Here is a 20,791-nt window from a genome sequence, read left to right as displayed (position 1 = left end):
CGTACGTGCATACAGTGCCACACAACTGCGTGTTGAGCTTTTTAATTCCAGAATGAGTAAAGACGAGAAAAAAAAACCTGTAAAGAACCTGGTGGAAGTGAACCGTAATTTCATTAGCTTTTAAAGAAAAAAAAAATCAGCAGGCATTTTAAAGACAATGCCTGCATCGATTGCAGACTTTTAGATCAGTAGCTTGAAGAATGTTATTGTGCAGTGGCAATATACTTGTCTACACTGTGAAGTAGCGCACAGTTATGAGCTAGTTTATTGTCAAAGAAAATGTTTAACTTCTGCGTGGGGGAAGTTAACTTGTTTTACTAGTTGGTATGTTTTTTGTGACCGGTCTTCATGTGACATTTTATTCAGCAGCTTTGGTTTTGAAGGCATTGTCAAATTGTCTTAAACTTTTCCGGGTTTTAGCATGCTATGATAATAAGTGCGTTTTTCTGAGGTATGTTAACCGTGGGATATTTAATCACGAGGGAGACTAAAATCACGGACGCAAGTTAGTTGATTTGCTTACTTGTGGCTCTAGGATAGAAATCGTTTGTACTTATTTGCTTAAGGATAGTGGCAACGAAAGAACCATTTAAATTCCAAACACACATACATATTGCTGATTATCTAGTAATTTTTGCTTGAACGTTGCAAAATACCTAAGCTGGTGTAATTCTAATGTAACCCAGTGGAGTCAATAACTGTATCGTACAATTTAGGCATTTACAGTATGTTTCTTTATGGACTTGTGCTTGAGAGAGGCATAGTCTATATTTTAATACATTTTGCATGAGAAAGACAATGTTATTTGTGCAGCACGTATGAAATTAAATCAAATTGATCGGAAGCGGTCAGCATTAATTATACACTTTTTCATAGCCTACAATATGATTGACGAAAGGTCAACGTTTTGCATCAGAAACAGTCAACAGTGCGACCACTTAAAGAGAAAAACAGTAGTGTACGACCTGAATGTAAAATGAACATTACCGTGCATTTGCAAACAAATTACTACGATTTTGAACATGGAGTTGTGTTCTATTATAACAGTGTATCTGCATTTTCTTGATTTGAGTTCTGCATGATTCTTTCCAAACTTAACAACTGTCTAAAACTGAAGAGCTTTATGATTATGGAGTGCACAATTTAATTAGTCCATAAGAATATATAAGTACTTCGTGCGTGTATCTGTATCAGTTTCGGTTTTTAAAACCATTTTTAGAGAAGCAAATTGGCCAGCGAGCAATCTGATAGACAGCATTTTTCAGTGATGTCATTAGTTTGGAATGCAAACTACTTTTCAGGCATCTCCTATTTTTGGAGTTTTTCCACTGGTCGTTGTACTTTTTTTTGCCAGTGCGTCGATATTGAGGTGATGGAAGTGCTTGATGTCACATTTTGGCGACTCAAAACACACGAATCGAATTGTAAAGGGAAACGTCGTTCAAGTGTCTGGCTAGCAGTTCCTCGTCTTCGAAATCTGCATTGGCGGTGCTCTCACTTTATTGCCAATAAAATAGTCTAGGCCTATACGGTATATATGCTTAACCAAAATGTGAATGGTCAGTATAATTTCCCAGGAAAAGGAGCAAGCTTGCTAAATGATTAGTACAGAAGTTCTACAGCTCCCTCTGTCGACTCTATCGGCTGTCCTCCACGTTACGTTCTGACCCGACCGCGGCATGATTAAGCGATTGCATTTTCGACAAATTGCAGCAGTCTGTGGAATCACTTTGACACTTTCAGTCCTACATCCTCGTGTTTGACCAATGACATTCTTAATTTTTTTGGTTTTGGCATAATTTGTCTTTTTTTTAACTATATAAGGAAATAAGGAAATGTAGGTGAGTTCCACGTGATGCCATGCTTATATAAGTAAGGAGAAAAAGGGGGTTTTGTTCTTTGCAATACGTGGAATAAATGTAGCCAACCACGCCTAAAACATTCACTTGTAAGAATTCACCTTAAGCCAATTCATGTCTGCAATTCCGCAGTTTTTATATTCCTATATTAACGAACAATTATTCGTGCATTCCATTAGCGCTCTGTGCAACACTAAGTTGTTGCTGTCCTGTAAGGACTTGAAATGTTGCAGTTGTTCAGAGACTGAATTAAAACACGAAAAGTACATTTTTTTCTGTACAGTTTGGACAAGTACCACCTGGCAGCAGTTTTTTATAGAAACCAAAAGCTGCATTTACCATTAATGTGATATAATAAAAGTGTGGTGCAGTGGTTAGCATTACTCTCTCAGTGCTGGGGCGCGAGGTTCGGTTATAGATCTATCTGTGTGGAGTTTGTATGTTCTCCCTGTGTTTGGGTGGGTTTCCTCTGGGGGCTCTGGTTTCCTCCCGCACTCCGAAGACATGCTGGCAGGTTATGTGGCTTCTGGGATAATGAGCATGTTTGGATTTGTGTCTGTGTGTGCATTTGTGATGGAGTGGGGTCCTGTCCAGGGTGTACCCCACATTGTGCCCCTTACTTACTGGGATAGGGTCTGGCTCCCCTGCAACCCTGAACTGGAAGAAGCAATTCGAAAACGGATGGATAATAATATAGTGAAAATCTAAGGAAAAGAAAATATTTGAATGTGTGTTTGGGGAATATCAAGACAGGGCGAAAAACCTTCACTTGCCAACCACTGGAAATTCCTTGCGCTTGCTGGAGATATTCCACTGGGAATAAGGAAGAATTCCCTAGCACAAAGAAGTTTAGTATTAGGGATATTGGATTTTGTATTAGTGGACTGAGATGAGATTCTGATATTAACTACAGGAGCTTGTGATACAGGAGTCTGATTTCACAGCAACAACAACAAAAAAAAGGTCTAGTCAGGACAAGTTAATTTTTGTTGTGCAAAAGCTTAATCTTTTTTTTTTGGATTAGATTTTGGCCTGTTTGGATTCCAGTGAATTCACAAGGTACTAGAATTGAAGATCTTGGGAATTCTAGCTTGTCAGGTCTTGAGCCTCACATACTGTAGTTTGGCTCATAATGTTCCTGACGTTTTGCAGCACGTCCAAAAAATGTCAAGTTTTCCCTTGGAAAAAAACAATAAATGAGCTTCCACACCATTTTTTTGGCATATACTTACTGCTTTATCTTCAGCAAATCCACAAACTGATCTTATAGTTGAGCCATTTTAAATAGAATTTCTTAACATCTGCAAGTTTTCCTTCCTTAATAGTGGTAGTGGAAGTAGTTTATCATGACACTGCTGAACTCAAGCACCTATTTGCTTTCCAGCACAAACCTATGTTGAAAATATTTTATTTGGATGTTTTCTGTATGTGCAAATCAGCCATGTTGTTTCTGCACAGAAGCTCAAAATCTTAGATATGAGAGAGGAAATAAATTCTCCACCGCCTCATAGCATGCTATGTATAGATGAAAGAACAGGCAAGTTACAATTTATTTCCTTCTGATATAATCTAGCAAAAGCTAGCTTTTTTAGCATTTAGTCAATAACCACAGAAAAACAGAAGTACAACTCACTGGGTTTAACCTTTTTTTTGTGGCATTTTCATCTATGCTATGTTTTCAAGTTACATACATTTTTGGCATAGTTGTGTTACGCTTGAATAATAATAATAATAATAATAATAATAATAATAATAATAATAATAATAATAATAGCTTACACTTATAGAGCACTTTTCTGGACACTCCACTCAAAGCCCTTTACAGGTAATGGGGATCCCCTCCACCACCACCAATGTGCAGCATCCACCTGGATGATGCACCAGTCCACTCCCCACACACCAGTTCTCAGTGGAGAGGAGAGCAGAGTGATGGAGCCAGTTCATAGATGGGGATTATTAGGAGGCCATGATTGGTAAGGACCAATGGGAAATGTGGCTAGACACTGGGTTTACACCTCTACTCTTTACAAGAAACACCGTGGGATTTTTAATGACCACAGAGAGTCAGGACCCCGGTTTTACATCTCATCTGAAGGACAGCACCTGTTTACAGTATAGTGTCCCCATCACTATACTGGGCATTAGGACCCACATGGACCACAGGGTGAGCACCCCCTGCTGGCCCCACTAACACCTCTTCCACCACCACCAATGTGCAGCCCCACCTGGATGATGCGACGGCAGCCATAGTGTGCCAGAACGCTCACCACACATCAGCTATCAGTGGGGAGCAGAGAAGAGTAATGATGCCAATTCATAGATGGGGATTATTAGGAGGCCATGATTGGTAAGGGCCAATGGGAAATTTGGCCAGGACACCTGGGTTACACCCCTACTGTTTTTGAGAAACTCCCTGGGATTTTGAATGATTGCAAAACCTTGTGCTAGTAAAGCAAACAATTCAGTGATCATTAAGCAAGTTTTGTTTAGACCGCATTCCTGATTTTACTGGTCCTACCTAGAGCACATCTGTTTCCACAAACAAAATCATTTCACTTCCGTTCATCTCTGTGCAAATTTGGGGATTGTACAAGACTGCTTGTGTGCTTGATATAATAGTTTTCTGATGATGAAAAACCCACAATCCTCCAACATCAAAGCCCAGAATAAACCAGAAACAGATCCACAAACAGTGGCTCAGTTTGTTCTTTAGTATTATGGAAGTTGTTAGTCTAGAAATGTTGCAAACCAGATCAAAACGGTATAAAAATTTGAATTACTGTGTCAGTTCTGCTTGAATAAATGTTGAACGTTTTTCGTGTTTCTTCTTTTACATAACTCAAAGTTCCAGAAAACACTATAAACAGGAAACTAAAGGTTTTGATAAACAGTAGGTTCAATGTACTGAATTACAAGCGTTTTGGTGAAAAAGGGAACATTTCTCAAAAACCTCTAGAATATTATTTAGGCTTTCATGAGATATTGAAAGATTAAATGCTTGGAAAGAAATGTTTAGTGAAGTTCTACAGAATTTGTTAGTCATAGATCTCAGCTTGTTTTAGGTTTTGTGGAAAGTGGAGACAGTCAGCGCCTTCTCACAACAGCAACTTTGTGCTTATCAACCATTACCTCATTAAAGTTCACACTAAACCTGCACCCACAAGTGTAGCCCCCTCATGTGAATATCTGTAGTGCCATGTCGCTGCTTTCTGTTTGATAACAGCTATCCTACCCCAGTAAGACCATTCCTGGCAGGGATCAGCTACACAGCCAGCTTTTGAGTTTCATTGAAATCATTCACAGGCAGGACAGCAGCGGAGTGGCTGGCATTGATGCCTTGTGTTCAATTCTGGGAGTGCTGTCCGTGTGGAGTTTGTATGTTCTCCCCATGTAGTAATAATAATAATAATAATAATAATAATAATAATAATAATAATATTGCTTTATTAGCCCTATACAATTTTTTTGCATTAGGAATTCATCTTTTTACATACCACAGCTTGCTCTCCATGAGACACAGACAGGGAGAGAAGCTTGGGATCAGAGCACAGGGTCAGCCATTGTACGGCACCCCTGGAGCAGTTGGGGTTAAGGCTTGCTTAGGGGCCCAACAGAGTAGGATTCCTCTGCCGGCTATGGGATTTGAACCAGCAACCTTCCAGCCACAGGCACAGATCCTTAGCCACAGAGTTACCACTCCACCCTGGTTTGGTGTCTTGGGTTTCCTCCCACATTCCACAGACATGCTTCTGGGTAAATTGGCCCAGGTGTCTGTGTGTGCCCTGCGATGGACTGGCGTCCTGTCTGGGGTGTACCCTTCCTTGCTCCTGAAGCTTGCTGGGACGGACTTGGTGTTGGAGGAAGAGCTGGATGGATGAATTACCCAGATGTTTTTGCCTCGTTCTGATTAAGCGATCATTCGTGACCTGACAGTGATTCATTTAAATTGACTGTGTGTTAAATTGTGTGCAAGTACTGAATCATCTCGTGAGTGAGTCATCAGAGAGATTCGGTACAGGAAATGGGGTGGTTTAACCTGTCGAATATCAAGCCTGGTCAGAGCTAAAAAAAGACAACACAGAAAGGATCCAATATGCCCTCTTACATTGGAGAGTGGTATAAGTTGTCACACTCACTTTCCATTAAAAAAAGACTAATTACTCTGTGACTTGGTTGCAGTTTTAACTGACATGTTTAAACTGATGCTCCAAATATATAAGGTGACCATATTTACCAAAGATGATAAAAAAAGGATTTTCAGTCAAGGGGCTTTACTGTAATTTCTTTTGAGGTTTCTAGGGCAGAAGGCATATGAAACATGGGAGAAATAGCTAATTTGTTTAGAAAACGTGAGGGCTGGAAATATGGGACAGTCCTGAGACTGAGACTATATGGTCTATACCATATATAAATGTTAATTGGAAGTTTTACAGTGGTCATGGTGATATTGATAAACTCCAAAAGGTGGCAAAGATTTTCACTCCAGCAAGTAATCACAGAAACTTAGTTTAGATTGTTTTGCTTCATTTACAAGGCATTGAATGTATAGTGGTGACCATAGCTCTCCCACGTTCATTTTCTTGTTTTTTGCAACTTCACGTGATCACAGGTAGTCACAATATGTTCTGCCATTTTAACAGAATATGGAAGGAGAATATTGAATATGTATTTTGTCATATTATAGGTGAAGTTTTTACACGGACAGACAATAAAGCAGTCTGCATCACAGGATCACAAAATACTTCCCCATGTATGTCGCAGAATTCTATAACCTGTAAGTTGCTAAATTCTGTAAGTGTGAATTCGGCCGAGTCTTGGAGGGTCCAGTGTAAACTGGCTTTTAATGGTAGTGTAATCTGCTGGTATAGTATGCGATATACTGCAGTACTTTACAATAGCTCCAGATTTGCTATTGATTTTGCTGCTCCAACTCCAATTTGAGCTGCATTAGAAATGCTTTAAAAAAACAACCGACTATTTGGACATTTGTAAACATAGTACGTGATTTAAATAAACTGGCAGTTAAATATTGTATACTTTGAAGTGGGAACTTTACAGTAAGTTTACTTTAAACATGTTTGCACAATGAGAACTGTCTTTAAAGTGTGTTAATAGTTTTGCAGAAAGAGAATCTGAGTAAGTTAAAGCAAGTAGAATGTGTGGATAGTTCTGCAGTCTGCTCAGATGGCTTATGTTTCTGTGATGGTAGCTAGAACGTCTGATCTCTTGGATTTAACATTTGTCACACTGAGTAGGCTAACAAGTTTAAAAAAAAATGTCAGATCATCATAAGCAACAATGAACACAACTGTGTTGATTAATTGTGGAGTGTTTAATGAGGTGGTTGAACATGAACACAAATATGAAAGACTGTAACATACCTGTCAAACTAAGTTTTAATGTAAAAATCTAAAATATCAAGATTTAAACAAAAAAGTAAATCGCCAATTATTAAAGTTTAAATGTCAAGGAACCTTTAACATGGCAAAAGATCTTTCCAGCTTGCTTGTAGAGTTAAATTCAAACTTCTTGTTGGGGTGCTCACCTTCAGTCTCCCCAGTATTTAGCCAGAGATTTACAGATTATGGTCCCTTTTTCGCTGTTTGAGAAAGACTTGTGTTGTCTTGCTGTCTTATCATGTCTTTTACAAGTGCAGGGTATTGGATAACCAGTGCCAGTTCTGTAAATACTCAGCATGGAAGCACTTTTTTCTTCCATTACTAAAAAATGCTAGGTTGGGTCAAGTCATTCATTCATGGGGCAACTCTGGAGCTCAGGTCCTTCCAGGCTCAGGAGCTTCCCTACGGCTGAGCTCGGGGCTCCAGCAGACCCAGCTCCAGCACTGGAGTAAAGTGGAATAAAAATGATTCAGCTTCACTCCAGCTCCAGGTCCTGAAGGAGCTTTGGGGCTCTGGCCAACCCTACCTTACAAAACATTTCATTGTATTTAGATACACAGCAATGCTAAATTATCATGCGACATGGCAGTTACTGTTAAAATGTTTACATCGAATCTGAAGAGTTAAGCAATGTTAAGAAAGAATCACTGCAATATACTGTGCTGCGTAGACATTGAAGCCCCTGCTGCTTCCGGTAGAATGAATTAGAAATATGTATAAACCCTTCACCATAACAGCACACGTTAACCATCTTATCACAAACATAAGGGCTAACTGACCATATGATTGTCTAGAAACACATTTTGTCTCTCTTATAAAGAGATTTCTTCTCCTTGCATTCCCACCCATGAAGACCCATGCAGTCTTAGCTCAAGGATAGCCCATACAGTATGTGAAGGAAGCACTGCAACACAATTAAGTCTAAGCACAGATACCCTTAGGTAGGTTTTAACCTTCATAAGCAGGACAATGAATCTGACTAGGAAAAGCATGGTTAGTCTTTTGTATTTCAGAGCACAAGCTGGCAGAAAGGTCTTTTTTTTTTTTTTTTTTTTTTTTACTTTGGGCACTGCTTAACACTCAATTTTTTTTCCCATACCTTAACTCTTAGGTTAATCCTTAACCCATTTTTCAGTTTTTTTAAATCTGAAATCAGTTCCAAATAAAGTAAGTCCCTTTCCCCAAGTTCAAAGTCTGCAAGTGACAGTGTTGGGCAGCGTGACAGAAATTAGTGATCACTCTGTACTTAAACAGATCTGATCCGGTTATTTATCGGATACAGATTAATTTCTGAAAATAAATTTGCCTATAGCAGTCATATAGTGCTGTGAAGTTGTCAGTTAGATTAGAAACTCGAATCTTTCCCCCGTGAAAATGGTGATGCTGAGGAAGTTGAGGTTCATGTACATCGGAGTTGTTCTGCGCGATTAAGGCTGTCTTTCCACAGTACAGCAAAGTAATCCTTCGTTTGGGCAAAGTGCAATTTAAACAGTTTCCCTAACTGGTTTTGCTTCAGCGACACGCATTCAGGTTTTGCAAAATGGAAGACAGGATATGTACCAGTTTGAAGGTCATCTGATAAACAGAAACTAGACATTCACCATTACTTCACAAAAGCCTTGACGCCCTTTTTTTTCATTTTGACTTTTGAGGCAGCTGTTTCTTGTTATTCTTCATCACTACAGTGCAGTATGAAGTGTTACATGCAACGTGACATGTGCTGTCCATGTGGTCATTTTCAAAGCAGGCAGAATGTTTTCTGTTGTTCACAGTAAGGTCTTATACACAACATGGCAGATGCACAAAGTAAATCCGGCCGTATATTCACTTGTCTTGCAAAAATGGTACATACAGTATGAACTGCTTCCTGCAAAGTATTATCAAAAGAGCGAACAGCATAGTATATACACAGAGCATTTGATTGTTTGCTGTATCTTTGCTTGTACACCATTAAACACGATCAGTTTTGCATGCAGCTATCATGACACTGGTCTCAAGAGGTTACATGTTGCTCAATATGAAATTTTTCATGAAAGTCTTCATGAATTTGTCTAAAACATGCAAAATTATTGTTGCATGTTTTTTTTTTCCCACTGAAGCATGTTGTTTAATCAATATTGAGGATGGCAAATGAAAAGCTCATCCAGACTTATCTTATTGCACACAGTCTTAAGATAAAAATTAGGTAGTTCTGGTTATTGACATTTTTTTGTTCTATAGATTCATTTTCTGTTTCAATAATCGTCATGGAAACAGTGTAGTGCCCTCGCCGGGTGACGAAGCGAAGGCGCACCTGGCTGATACATGCGCCTGTGGTGCAGGCTGGGAACTGGGAGGCTGGGAGATGGTCTGAGGGTCCGCATAGCCCCTGCCTATGTAAATAGTGACTATAAAACCTAATGTAAATAGTAGTTAATTGCTTACTCCTGTTTTGTCCCTTGTCTTGTAACCACCCTAACCTTGCGTGTCCTATTCACAGCACTTGTGAGTGTGTTAACCCAAAGAGTTGGTGTATACATCTCTGTTGCCTGATTGCTAGCTGACAGAGTTCTGTCAATAAAGAAAGTAGACAGAAAAACGTTTCGGAGCTTAGTCTTTGCGTTTGTTAGAATCATAGCAATGATTGGCAGTACGTATGCAAATGGTTTTTCTCATCAATGGAGGTCAACAGACCTTTTTTTTGTGGTCAAGACTCACTGATGAACATTTATGAACAACATTGCAATTGGCTACTTCACGTAATATCAGGCCTAATGTTTACAGATGCCCTTCTGAAAACATACTGACAGGTTGCATCACAGTGTGGTATGGCAACTGCAGTATTGCTGACCGCAAAGCCCTACAGCAGGTGGTGAAAACTGCCCAGTCCTTCACTGGGGTACCTCTCCCACCCATCCAGGACATTTACATGTATGACAGACGGTGCTTGAGGAAAGCTCTAAGCATCATCAAAGACCCCACACACCCCAGCTACAGACTGTTTGACCCTCTACCATCTGGAAAATGGTACTGGTGCATCCAGGCTCGGACAACCAGGTTCAGAGAGATTTTTCCCCTGTACTATCAAACTATTAAACTCCCAGCCTCTCTCACTTTCGATCTGATCATCTAGCCAGCAATACTCTAAAACTGACTTACAGAAAGTAAGCTGCGCCAAGTCATTTTTCCATTCAAGGCTCCAGGAAGATGATACTCTTTCTGAACACTTTACTTTTGCAGTATCTCACTCCACACACCTGAAGAAACCCCACCACTGAAACCTTTTCTTTTTCTAGTTTTCCATGTAGAATTAACCCCAATATGTTCCTTAGAATGTAGATGTTTAATAAGTCACTATTTTTTACTTATTTTATAAAATAATCTCACCATTCTTACTAGGTAACTGATATATTGTATGTGGATTGTTTTCAATACTGTCATTGTTTTCAATACATGAGTCATTTTCCTTTTATTATCCAGAAGTTTCCTATTACCCCTGATTCATGTGAAATAACTCTGCATTTTTGTTGGAATACTGACAAACATTTGACTTAATTGCAGTAAACCTTACTACAGTATCTCCCTCTTGGCCTTTCAAGTATCTTTTTCCTGGGCTTTCAATTCAAACCATTGGTTCATTGTGTTTCCTTTCACGGAATCATGTCATTTTTCAACATTCATTTCATAGAGTGCCTTCACTATCCATACGGTTCACGTGATGAAATGATTTTTGCTTCTATTTTCTGATAAGTATAGGTATATTTCAGTATGTTATCGAATCATGCATCTGATATCACAATAGACACAGGGTGGAACTGAGAGGCCTTGTCTGATCTGGCCCTGGACATAATGGCAATCCATTGCTGGACCTACCAGTAATAAAGCAGGGATTCAAGAAGTCAGAGCATGGCTCAGTGAAATTTTGAAATGAGTTTATTTTAGTGAAGGCCTTTCCGGACAGCAATAAACAGAGATCCGTGCTGAAAACACCATCATTTTACAGCCCAAGTCAACCTCTTGTGTTCCCACAGATAGGAAGGTGGAGCACTTATCCATAGACTGTCAGAGGTCATACATGGTATAGAACATTTATGCAAGTCTTACAGGATATTCTAGTGTACAGCTGTCTGAGAAAATCACAACTGGGTTACAACCAGTGTCAAACAGATCTGTCTGCCAACATATAGGCATATCAAAAATAATACTTATCAGGACTCTCTCTCAACTCTCGTTGAAATGTGATTCAGCTCTTCTTTGGAATTCTTTAGAATCATTCCAAATGAAATCTTGGATCTAGTTTTGTCTTGTCATGCGTATTCTCTTCCTACTTAATGAAAGAAGAGCAAAATCCTTTTAAGTGTAACATCCATCCATCTTTAACCACTTTATCCAACGCAGGGTCATGTGGTAGCGGTAGCCTATCCCAGCAAGCAACGGGCACAAGGAATGGGATACTAATAATAATTGCTTACACTTATATAGCGCTTTTCTGGACACTCCACTCAAAGTGCTTTACAGATAACGGGGACTCCCATCCACCACCACCAGTGTGCAGCATCCACCTGGATGATGTGACAGCAGCCATGGTGCGCCAGAACGCTCACCACACACCAGCTATCAGTGGGGAGGAGAGCAGAGTAATGAAGCCAATTCATAGATGGGGGTTATTAGGGGGCCATGATTGGTAAGGGCCAATGGGAAATTTGGCCTTGACGCTACTTTTTCGAGAAACGCCATGGGATTTTTAATGACCACAGAGAGTCAGGACCTCGGTTTTATCTCTCATCCGAAGGACGGGATACTAATCCATCCCAGGACGCACACAGACGCACACTCACACCAGGGCCAATTTTCCCCAGAAGACAACGAACCTACCAGCATGTCTTCGGACTGTAGGAGGAAAGCAGAGCACCTGGAGGAAACCCATACAAACAAAGTGAACGTACATCCTCCGTGCAGACAGCACCACAGGAATTGAAGCCAGAGAATACCAACCACTAACCACTACGCCACCAAGCTGCCTAGTGAGCCATACAGTATGTGCTACGATTATATCACATAAGCAGTGCAAGCAAGCTATGGGATTGAGTAAAACCTCCAGTCATCAAATTATTATTTTTTCCCCAGAGAGTTAAGCCGCTCACCGCTTCCTGTAGATGTACGATTTCAATGTGCCGTCTGTCTGCTGCGCGTAACATCTGACAAACGGGAGTTTGTTTGTTTCCCCACACAGGAGGTGGCCATGGTATAGAGAGGCACAGTGAAGGGGGGCGTTTCTGATGGCAGATACTGTTCCCTCCGGCTTGCTGGAAGTGTGTGTTGTAATTGGAGTGCCAACAGATAAGTTAAAGGAAACTTGCCAGGTAAATGGGGAAGACCTCTGCTTAATATTGATTCTGTTTCTGTTTCGCAGCATAAGTGAAGATCAATTTGTGAGAAATTAGGTATAGGTTTCTTTATATAAGAAACAATTGCCCTTTATTTTTTTTAATGTTGGAGACTTATTGTGTCTGGCAGTAGCTCCTGCACGTACCTAGAGAGAACGAGACATGAGACGATAGACATGCTCTACCTTATGCTCCTGTCTGAAGAGGCTGTCAGGTTTTGAACAAGTACTGTTTTGTAAACCAGCAAAAATACATGATGCATTAGTTACATATTCAAGTAATAAATTGTTTTATCTGAAAATGTATGGAAAGGAAAAATTACAGAATTTCCAATACCACACTCCCTCCAAAAGAGACTGAAGACTAATTACATTAGCTGGTGTGTGATACATTTCTCACAAAGCTCATGGGACTGGTGTTGTATCTTTTTTTTCCCCCAAAGTTTGATCATTTGCAGCTTAATATTTCTAAGATTTTTTTTTCCTCAAATCTTTCAGATTTGATATGATTCCTCCAATTTTCAGAGCTTTAATCTCTGGAAAAACTGTTGTGGAATAAAAATCTGATTTATGTCGTCTTGCCATCGCACACCTTGGTACAGTAGCCCTTTGCTTTTGTCTGTACAGATACAGCCACAGGGAAAAGGGGGAGAATGGCCACTTCTTGATCCTGAAGTCCTGCAAGTGCACGTTCCTCCGTTCGTGACGAAAGAGAATGCATTTGAGTCGAGCAGCGCGTTCAACAGAGTCCAGCGTCGGCGCTCGTTCATAAAGAAGAAGAGGGAGAAGCCTGACGCGACTTCGAAAGAAAACCCAGAGAGCAGTGAGCCAAAAACAGAGGATATCAGCGTCCCCAAAGACATTGATCTTATTGGACTGCCACAGCTTTGCTTTCCTGGTAATAATGCGGTCTGCTTTTCAACATTTCATTGCCATTAAATATCCTTCTTTGGTGTTTGGGATAAAATTGGTGATTTTGGCGACTTGCAGAATTAATGTTACACCTGCCCTTGTTCATCCAAAATAATGAATCTATAAAAAAGTTCTATGCAAAACCCAGTTTGTTTTAGCTGCTCAATCATAGCTCACTGTTGATTTCAATGTGTGAGTACTTTTCAGTTATAGTGGTATTTAGCCATTTCTTTATTCCAAAGTACAGTTATGGTGAAGAATTTGAAGACAGTAATGGATACATGCATTTTAGAAGTGGCACAAGAAATGTGAGCAAATACTATGGATCCCTAATATATTTTAGCCTTTTAACTTTCTTATTGAAGACACCATTTTAAAAGATCTGATTGCATCTATATGACACTCTTTATAGGGGTCTTGATATACATGAGTTGATTTTATAGCTGTTAAATAATTGGGTCTTGAATCACCCACTTGATAATGTAGCCTGACTGTTATAAGAGTTTTTAGAAAACGGCTGTTGATTGTGCCCTGTGGTCTTGATTTTATAAACTCTTGTCTGTTTCTATACCAGCTATGATTACCTAAGGCAACAGAGCAGGGACAATTGCTGCCATGGTTATGTGGGTATTAACTGCTCAGCATGAGTAGTTACTGTCATCAGCCAGGTTTACTCAGATCAGAGTGACAAGTGCTAATACACTTATATCGCCCCATTTCTGATACTGTCAGAATGTCACCTTACGTTTTCACACCTCCATGTCCATACTAAACCTGAAACAGCTACTTCATCTGCATTCTAATTGCATCTATGATATAAAACCCTGGATGACTCAATTTCCTTTACCTATACTGTAACAAAAATGAGGTCATGCTACTTTGCACCTCCCATTACATATGTAAAGCCAGTGAAGTAACCTTATCTGTGAATGGCACTGTGCTTAAATTTCAAACAACTGAAGTATTTAGAGTTGATTTGACCTGGGATTGACTTTTGAACCTCATCTGCAGAATATTGTAAAAACAACATTCTTCCATCTCAGAAATATTGCCAGTCTCTGTCCTATGTTTTCTTTGACAGAAGCAGAAAAGCTGGTCAACATTTTTCTTTTCATTAGAATTGAACAAACAGATCTATTCAGAACTCACCAGCAAGAATGTAGGTCATGTGCAAGTGATCACATTACACCTGTCCTGGAGTCTTTGCACTGGCTATCCTTTAGGTTTTGAGTCGACTTCAGGAGCCTCATTCTCAGCTATAAGGCTCTACGTGGCTTAGCACCTCAGTACCTGTCTGACTTACCTTCCTCCTTCCCAACTCTCAACCTTTGTTCGTCAGACTCCGGTCACCTGTCTTTCCCCTAAGCTCGTTTACATTCTGTGGGTGACAGGGCTTTCTCTTCCTGCATCCCAAAGCTCTCAATTTCTATCCCCAGGGATATCCAAGTGCCACCTTACTGATCACATTCAAACCCCGACTCAAAAGCCTCTCCAAAAATGTATTTAGTGTCTGTGTCTGCTCTAGTGACCATTATCTTCTGCCACAGCTATGGCCTCTTGCATTTCATACATGCTTGTTTTTTTAATTTGGTATCCTTATACATTTTTTATTTTACACCTACTGTAAAGTGCCTTGAGATGTGCTATACAATTAAAGATTACGCCTGGGCTGATCCTGTTTGACCAGGGCCCCCCGACACAGCAGCAGCAGCTGGTGTGTTATTTTCTCTCTCGGCTCTCTTTGAGACTGCCATCTGTCTACTGCTGGTAAGGCACAAGGAGTACTCAAGACTCCACCTGTGCCATCCAGACTCGTCTAGACTCTTCTCTCTCGGCTCCGGAGAGAAGGTACCAGGCTATCTTGCCAAACAATATGGCCCACTCCTCCATGTACCAGTGACTCCAGTCTGCCCCGATTCAGCTGGCTCGCCTTGTTTCATAGCCAGTATACTTCAAGTCCCTTGAGCCTGGCAAAAATACTGCCTGTGACACCCCTCAGGACCGCCTGAGCTGTATTTGGTCCAGCATCCCTTGGTCACTGAGTCCCACAGGCCTGTAAGCCAGCCCTATCCGTTTCTAAGAATGGATCTCTAGAGCTCTCACTCTCTCTCCTTCTAGGCTGTAGCCTAGACACCAACTGAAACTGCTTTCCACCTAGCTGGTCTCAGAAGCCTTATTTAGCCCAGAGGAGTGGCTAATTCCCTGTAGAGCCTATACTGAGAACAGTATTCCCTCATACGGTATCCCACTGAGCACATTCACATCAGGTTTTTCCTATTAACAGCATCAGCCATCTTGGATCAAGACCACACCATGCGGGCTGTGGTTTGAGCCAAGATGGTGACTTTCTCACCAAGTCAGTTCTCACTACCTCACAGTATGCTATGAGGGAATGCATCTCTGCTAATTTCAGGTTTAACACTACCACTGAGTTTTTTTGTACATGCTGGTATATTTAGAAGGTTGAGCCCAAACAATTTAGCAAAAAGGAAGGTGAGGGGATAGCTTTGAAAGAAAAGCTGGCAATTTTGTAAAAATGTTATGGTCTGTATATTACATAATATAACAGTTATGCATATACACAAGGAATACTTAATAAAAAATTCTTAAGCTAATTTATATAGGTAATGTATGCTTTTTTTGTTTTTAAAAACCTTGTAATTCTTCTACAGCTTCCAACCCCCCAAAAATGTTAGAAAACACTGCAAAACTTACTTAAAAGACTACACTTTTCTGCACAAAAGAAAAGGCTGGATCAGACCCAGAATTCATTGCCAGGGGGATTTTGAGGAAGAAATTAGCCAAGCTTTTGTCGTTTCCACATTGGTGTTATTTCCAGCAGTGCTAATGGGAATTCTTGATTCACACAAGGGAAAAACTTTGCCAGCATTTTCTTTGGGAATTGCACTAAAATCAGCTATGGAGTGTAACATGCAGTATATGGAAATGAGAGTGTATTAATTAACACTCTTAGAAACCATGTACTGTATAAACAAAAAATCCAGCCCAGAGGCCTAGAGACAGCAAAATGTAGAAAGGGCAGTAATTCAAAAGACATTCGCATTAGCTGCTTCTTGCATGGTACAATTTCTTTCACTTTAATGCTTAAGTGTTTACCAATTAATTATAAATGTACATTTTCTCTGTTATGTGGCATTTGGGGTGGCACAGTGGTCAGCATAGGAACAAGTAATAGGTTTTTTCCATGCTGAAAAGAGAAGAAAGGAAACAATGTTTCAGCTGTGGAGACTGCTTTGGTGCCAGGGCCCGGGGTTCATCTGGTGCTATCTGTGTGGAGTGTGCACGTTCTCCCCACATTTGTATGGGTTTCCAGATAGTCCGGTATGGTTTTCTCCTACCATTCAAAGACATGCTAGCAGATCAATTGGCTTCTTTGAACACTGCCCCTGACGTGAGTGTGTCTGTGTGCCCTGTGATGGATAGGCATCCTGTCCAGGGAGTAAAATCAGTTGTGGAGTGTAACATATATATGAACACTTTTAGAAACATGTATAAAAAAATCCAGCCCACAGGCCTAGAGATGGCAAAATGTAGAAAGGGCAGTAATGCGAAAGACATTTTCACGTTTTCGCCCATTGCTTGAAAGGAGAGATGCTGGCTCTTCCCTTAAAACTATACTGGATAAAGTGATTTTGAAAATGGAATGGGTGAGCCCTTTTTTTGTCAGGGCATTGCATACATGTACATGTTTACAGAAAGATATAGGATTACAGGTTACAGGAAGTCTGGGGGGGAAAAAATGAAACATTCCCACACAAACCTATGGCTGTGTGCTTACGTACTGCTCTTTGTTTGTCTTTGTCATCAGGAGGGCTTCAAGTAACCAATGAGCTGAAAGAAGACCGCTTCCACTTCCTGGTTTTCACTGACGTCTTTGGGACCAGAACCTATGGAGCAGTTGTTCAATACTACAGGCCAGTACAGGTGTGTGCATTTTATGAGTATAGCATGTGCTCATGATTAACATTAAAGACGACTTATTTAATGAAAACCAAAAAAGAGGTGGTTAAAGAGGTGGTTTGTAACGGAAATTTCCAGTATATTGTCATGATTTGGAGGCTAACTAAGTTTAGCAACATTTGCATTTCCCTGCTGTGTTGCCCTGGTCAGAATGCAGAATGGTGTTTTTTTTTCCTGTATTTACCTAGCTGTCCTGGGGCTAGGAGGCAAATAGGTAAAGACACAGTTGAGTAGAGTTCCTAATGATTTACTCTGGTTAATTAACTTCACAGTTAATCATTAGAAACCCCATATTAAAGAATAGACATTTAACAGTAACTGGCCAATAGAAAGGTTTAGCCAGCCTCCATAGGAGTGGACAACACACAAATGCAACCTAAGAAAGGGACTCCTATGAGAGAGTAGGAAGACTGAGAGGCAGGGGGAGAAGGAGAAAACACCATCTACTTCCTCCAAAGCATGACCGACATGGGAAATCCTTTATGTGTAGTCTTGTAGACTAGATTCTGGCTAGGTAACCAGAGCATTGCAAGAGTTAGCAAAATTAACATTTTCTTTGTGTAAACATTCTCTTAGTATAGAAACACATTGTTAGAACAGGGCAATTTGGTTTTCATTCACATACAGGCATCTGTGTTTGTGAGATTCAACTCTGGCCAAGTTCCATTTTTCCCCAGGATGCAGGTGTCCTTTCTTTGGCCTTTTTAAGGTGTTTAATTGTTAATGCACATTACAGAGAATTCTATACCATTGTGTAATAGGTAACTATTACATAGAGGTGTTAATATTTGTCTTGTCTAAGTTTAGGGCTGATTTATTACTCTATCATTATACCAGAGGGGAAAAAAAAACTTTTTATAAAGCTTGGTTATTTCCTGCTTTGCTATCTTGTAACAAAACGCAAAAGATAAGTGTTTAAGCTAAAATCTAGAGAAACAATTGTTTCCTTTTGCGAAATCCCAGCCTCCCAAGATACTGTCCCTAAATTGTTCTTAAAATAGTTTATGAGAAAATGAAACAATAGGCCATTTCAAGTTAAATAATGGAGACTATCTGTTGAGGGGTAGTCAAGACAGCACTTATACAGCAGTTTAATTAACCTATAAAGAAGAAATCTGAGCACCTCGAGAAAGAGGTGTGACCATTGGAGAACATACAAAACACTGATTCTGGACTGTAGCACTTTCTATGTGAACCCTGGACCCAAGAGGCTTAAGGCAGTAGAGCTAACTGTGCACTAAATCCCCATGATACCATACCAGTAACAAAAGTACGATAGAGAATTCTACTGCATGTTCGTTTGATCCGATAATGCTACTTTAGGCATTCAGTCTTATAAAAAATACTGCTTGCAGGTACTTCTTTAGCAATAAAGCACATCGAGCAAATGGCAGAAAGAAATCATAATGAACCCTGTTACTATCTGGATAGAAAATACAGAACTGCAGTGAGTGTGAGTAAAACAGCTGAGAAACAGACCTCAAAGGTTGTGACAAAGACCCTCAACATACCAACGAGTGAGAATTTTTCAAGTTGAAAAGCCACACATGGAGATTCTGCTTCTGCTAAAAGGCGTCCCTCATAAAACGGCGCTTGAAAGGGCAAACGTGGAGGGTGAAGGGGTGTGAAATCGCCAGCTAAAGCAATGAGGGTTGTCAAGGGAACAGCAGTCACCGTTTCATTTGGTGTCCACTTAAAATGAGAATGAAAGAAAGCTTAAAAGTCCTTGGAAGAAAAGAACTGACTCTGGTCCACCCCTGCTCTTTATCTCTCTGGGGATCCTAAACTCCTGAAATGGAAGAAGAAAAATAAATCTTAACTTTCTGAAACTATAGGAAGGAGAGCAAGCAGCTTCAGCTTCATTTCCCAAAATGTACGGCGATTCCAACTACCACGCTAAACCAGTGCCCAGCAAACACTGTTTTGAGCTGGTTGCCCTGTCACACTTTTGACGTGGCTAAATGGGCCCAATACAATGAAGAGAAGGATTAAACATCTAAGAAAAAAGTGCACCATCAAATGAAAGATGGAACTTAGCAGGGGTTTACATAGAAAGCAGAATACTGTGATGTTTTGGCCAAAGTTGTCTTTGCTCGGGGGGGGGGGGGGGGGGGGTTGTGGTTTTTGATTTAATTTTGGATGGGAGGTGAGCTCAATGGGCATTTTTGCTTGCTAATGTGCAGTACTTTTGTTCATGTTTCAGTTCTCACAGGATGCCGTTTGCTATCAAAATGGGCAGATGCATTGGTCTGCTTCCAGAGCTCCCCGACTCTATACTGCCTTTGGCATCTGTATTATATCCAAATACGCTTACTACAATGCCCTCAAGGACTGCCTTTCATGGTAAGATTCCCGTTTATCACAGCCTGTTTTAAGAAATATGCCTTCCTGCCTTTTTGAAATACAGTAAGTACAGTATGCAGTTTGTTCATTTTGATGAGGCCTTTGATGTACAGTATTCCTACAGTTGTTATAACTATTGGAAATGGCTTATTGAAGTTTCAATCTCAGGGTCAGTGGCAACTAACTAGTGTCAACATTTCCAGAGCTTCAGAGCAAGGAGATGTTTGGTGAGATGTAGGGGTCCAAGATTCATCAATCAAAGCAATCTCTGGTTTACCTTGGGTAATTAAGGTCTGTATAAATGATTAAGTCTCAATCAATAGTCCAGAAACATAGCATAATACAGATAGAGAGAGATAAGGGAAGAGACAAAAGACAGGAGAAAGAAGGACACAGAGAAAGAAGAAAGTGCGAGGCAAGACTACCTTGTCCAGATCTGTAAAGACCAGATAAGTATATGAACCATGTTAAGATAACTTTGCCATTCCATTGTTTTTAAGAAATGGATTTCCTGTATAAAGAACTTTGGTTAAAAGTAGCCTCTTGGCTTGTGAATACATTTTTAGAAAAGGGCGATAGGTTCTTCATTCACTCATAGGTGTTACAGAGGATGTGAATGTCTGTGGTTTTTCCTCTAGTCAGGATATATTGGGCTGGTCAAGACATATTGTAGGCCTCTGGGACACCTTACTTGTAAAGAGCATAACTTGTATATTGTATATGTTTTGTGTTTAATGTATCTTTCATTATTAATAAATATTTGTTTAACCCAGTTTGTCTTTTGTTTTTCCCACCAAAGCTGTGCCAGAGACCAAAGAACTCATGCACCACTAATTAAACAAACCACTAGGGTATATTTTCTGGCAAAATCTTTGCAAATTGGGGATAATGAACAACTATAAATTTCAAAACTAGCACAATTTGCAGTATAG

The 20,791-nt window shown here is 40.1% G+C and overlaps 1 protein-coding gene across 4 annotated transcripts in view; it reads left to right on the top strand.

The window, feature by feature from the left end:
- The window catches only part of dennd3a (DENN/MADD domain containing 3a), a 51,345-nt gene that overhangs the window by 680 nt on the left and 29,874 nt on the right, over positions 1–20,791 (top strand). For all 4 annotated transcript variants that reach the window (XM_088601794.1, XM_088601796.1, XM_088601797.1 and 1 more), the window contains exons 2-5: positions 12,471–12,600; positions 13,251–13,521; positions 17,365–17,480; positions 19,720–19,859. In XM_088601794.1, coding sequence (XP_088457920.1) covers positions 12,517–12,600; positions 13,251–13,521; positions 17,365–17,480; positions 19,720–19,859 — 611 coding nt within the window. In that variant the 5' untranslated portion in view covers positions 12,471–12,516. The remainder of the gene's footprint in view (positions 1–12,470; positions 12,601–13,250; positions 13,522–17,364; positions 17,481–19,719; positions 19,860–20,791) is intronic.

The sequence above is a fragment of the Lepisosteus platostomus genome, chromosome 12 (genome assembly GCF_059453375.1).
Source record: "Lepisosteus platostomus isolate fLepPlt1 chromosome 12, fLepPlt1.hap1, whole genome shotgun sequence".
NCBI lineage: Eukaryota > Metazoa > Chordata > Actinopteri > Semionotiformes > Lepisosteidae > Lepisosteus > Lepisosteus platostomus.
This window is presented reverse-complemented; position numbering and strand designations above follow the sequence as displayed.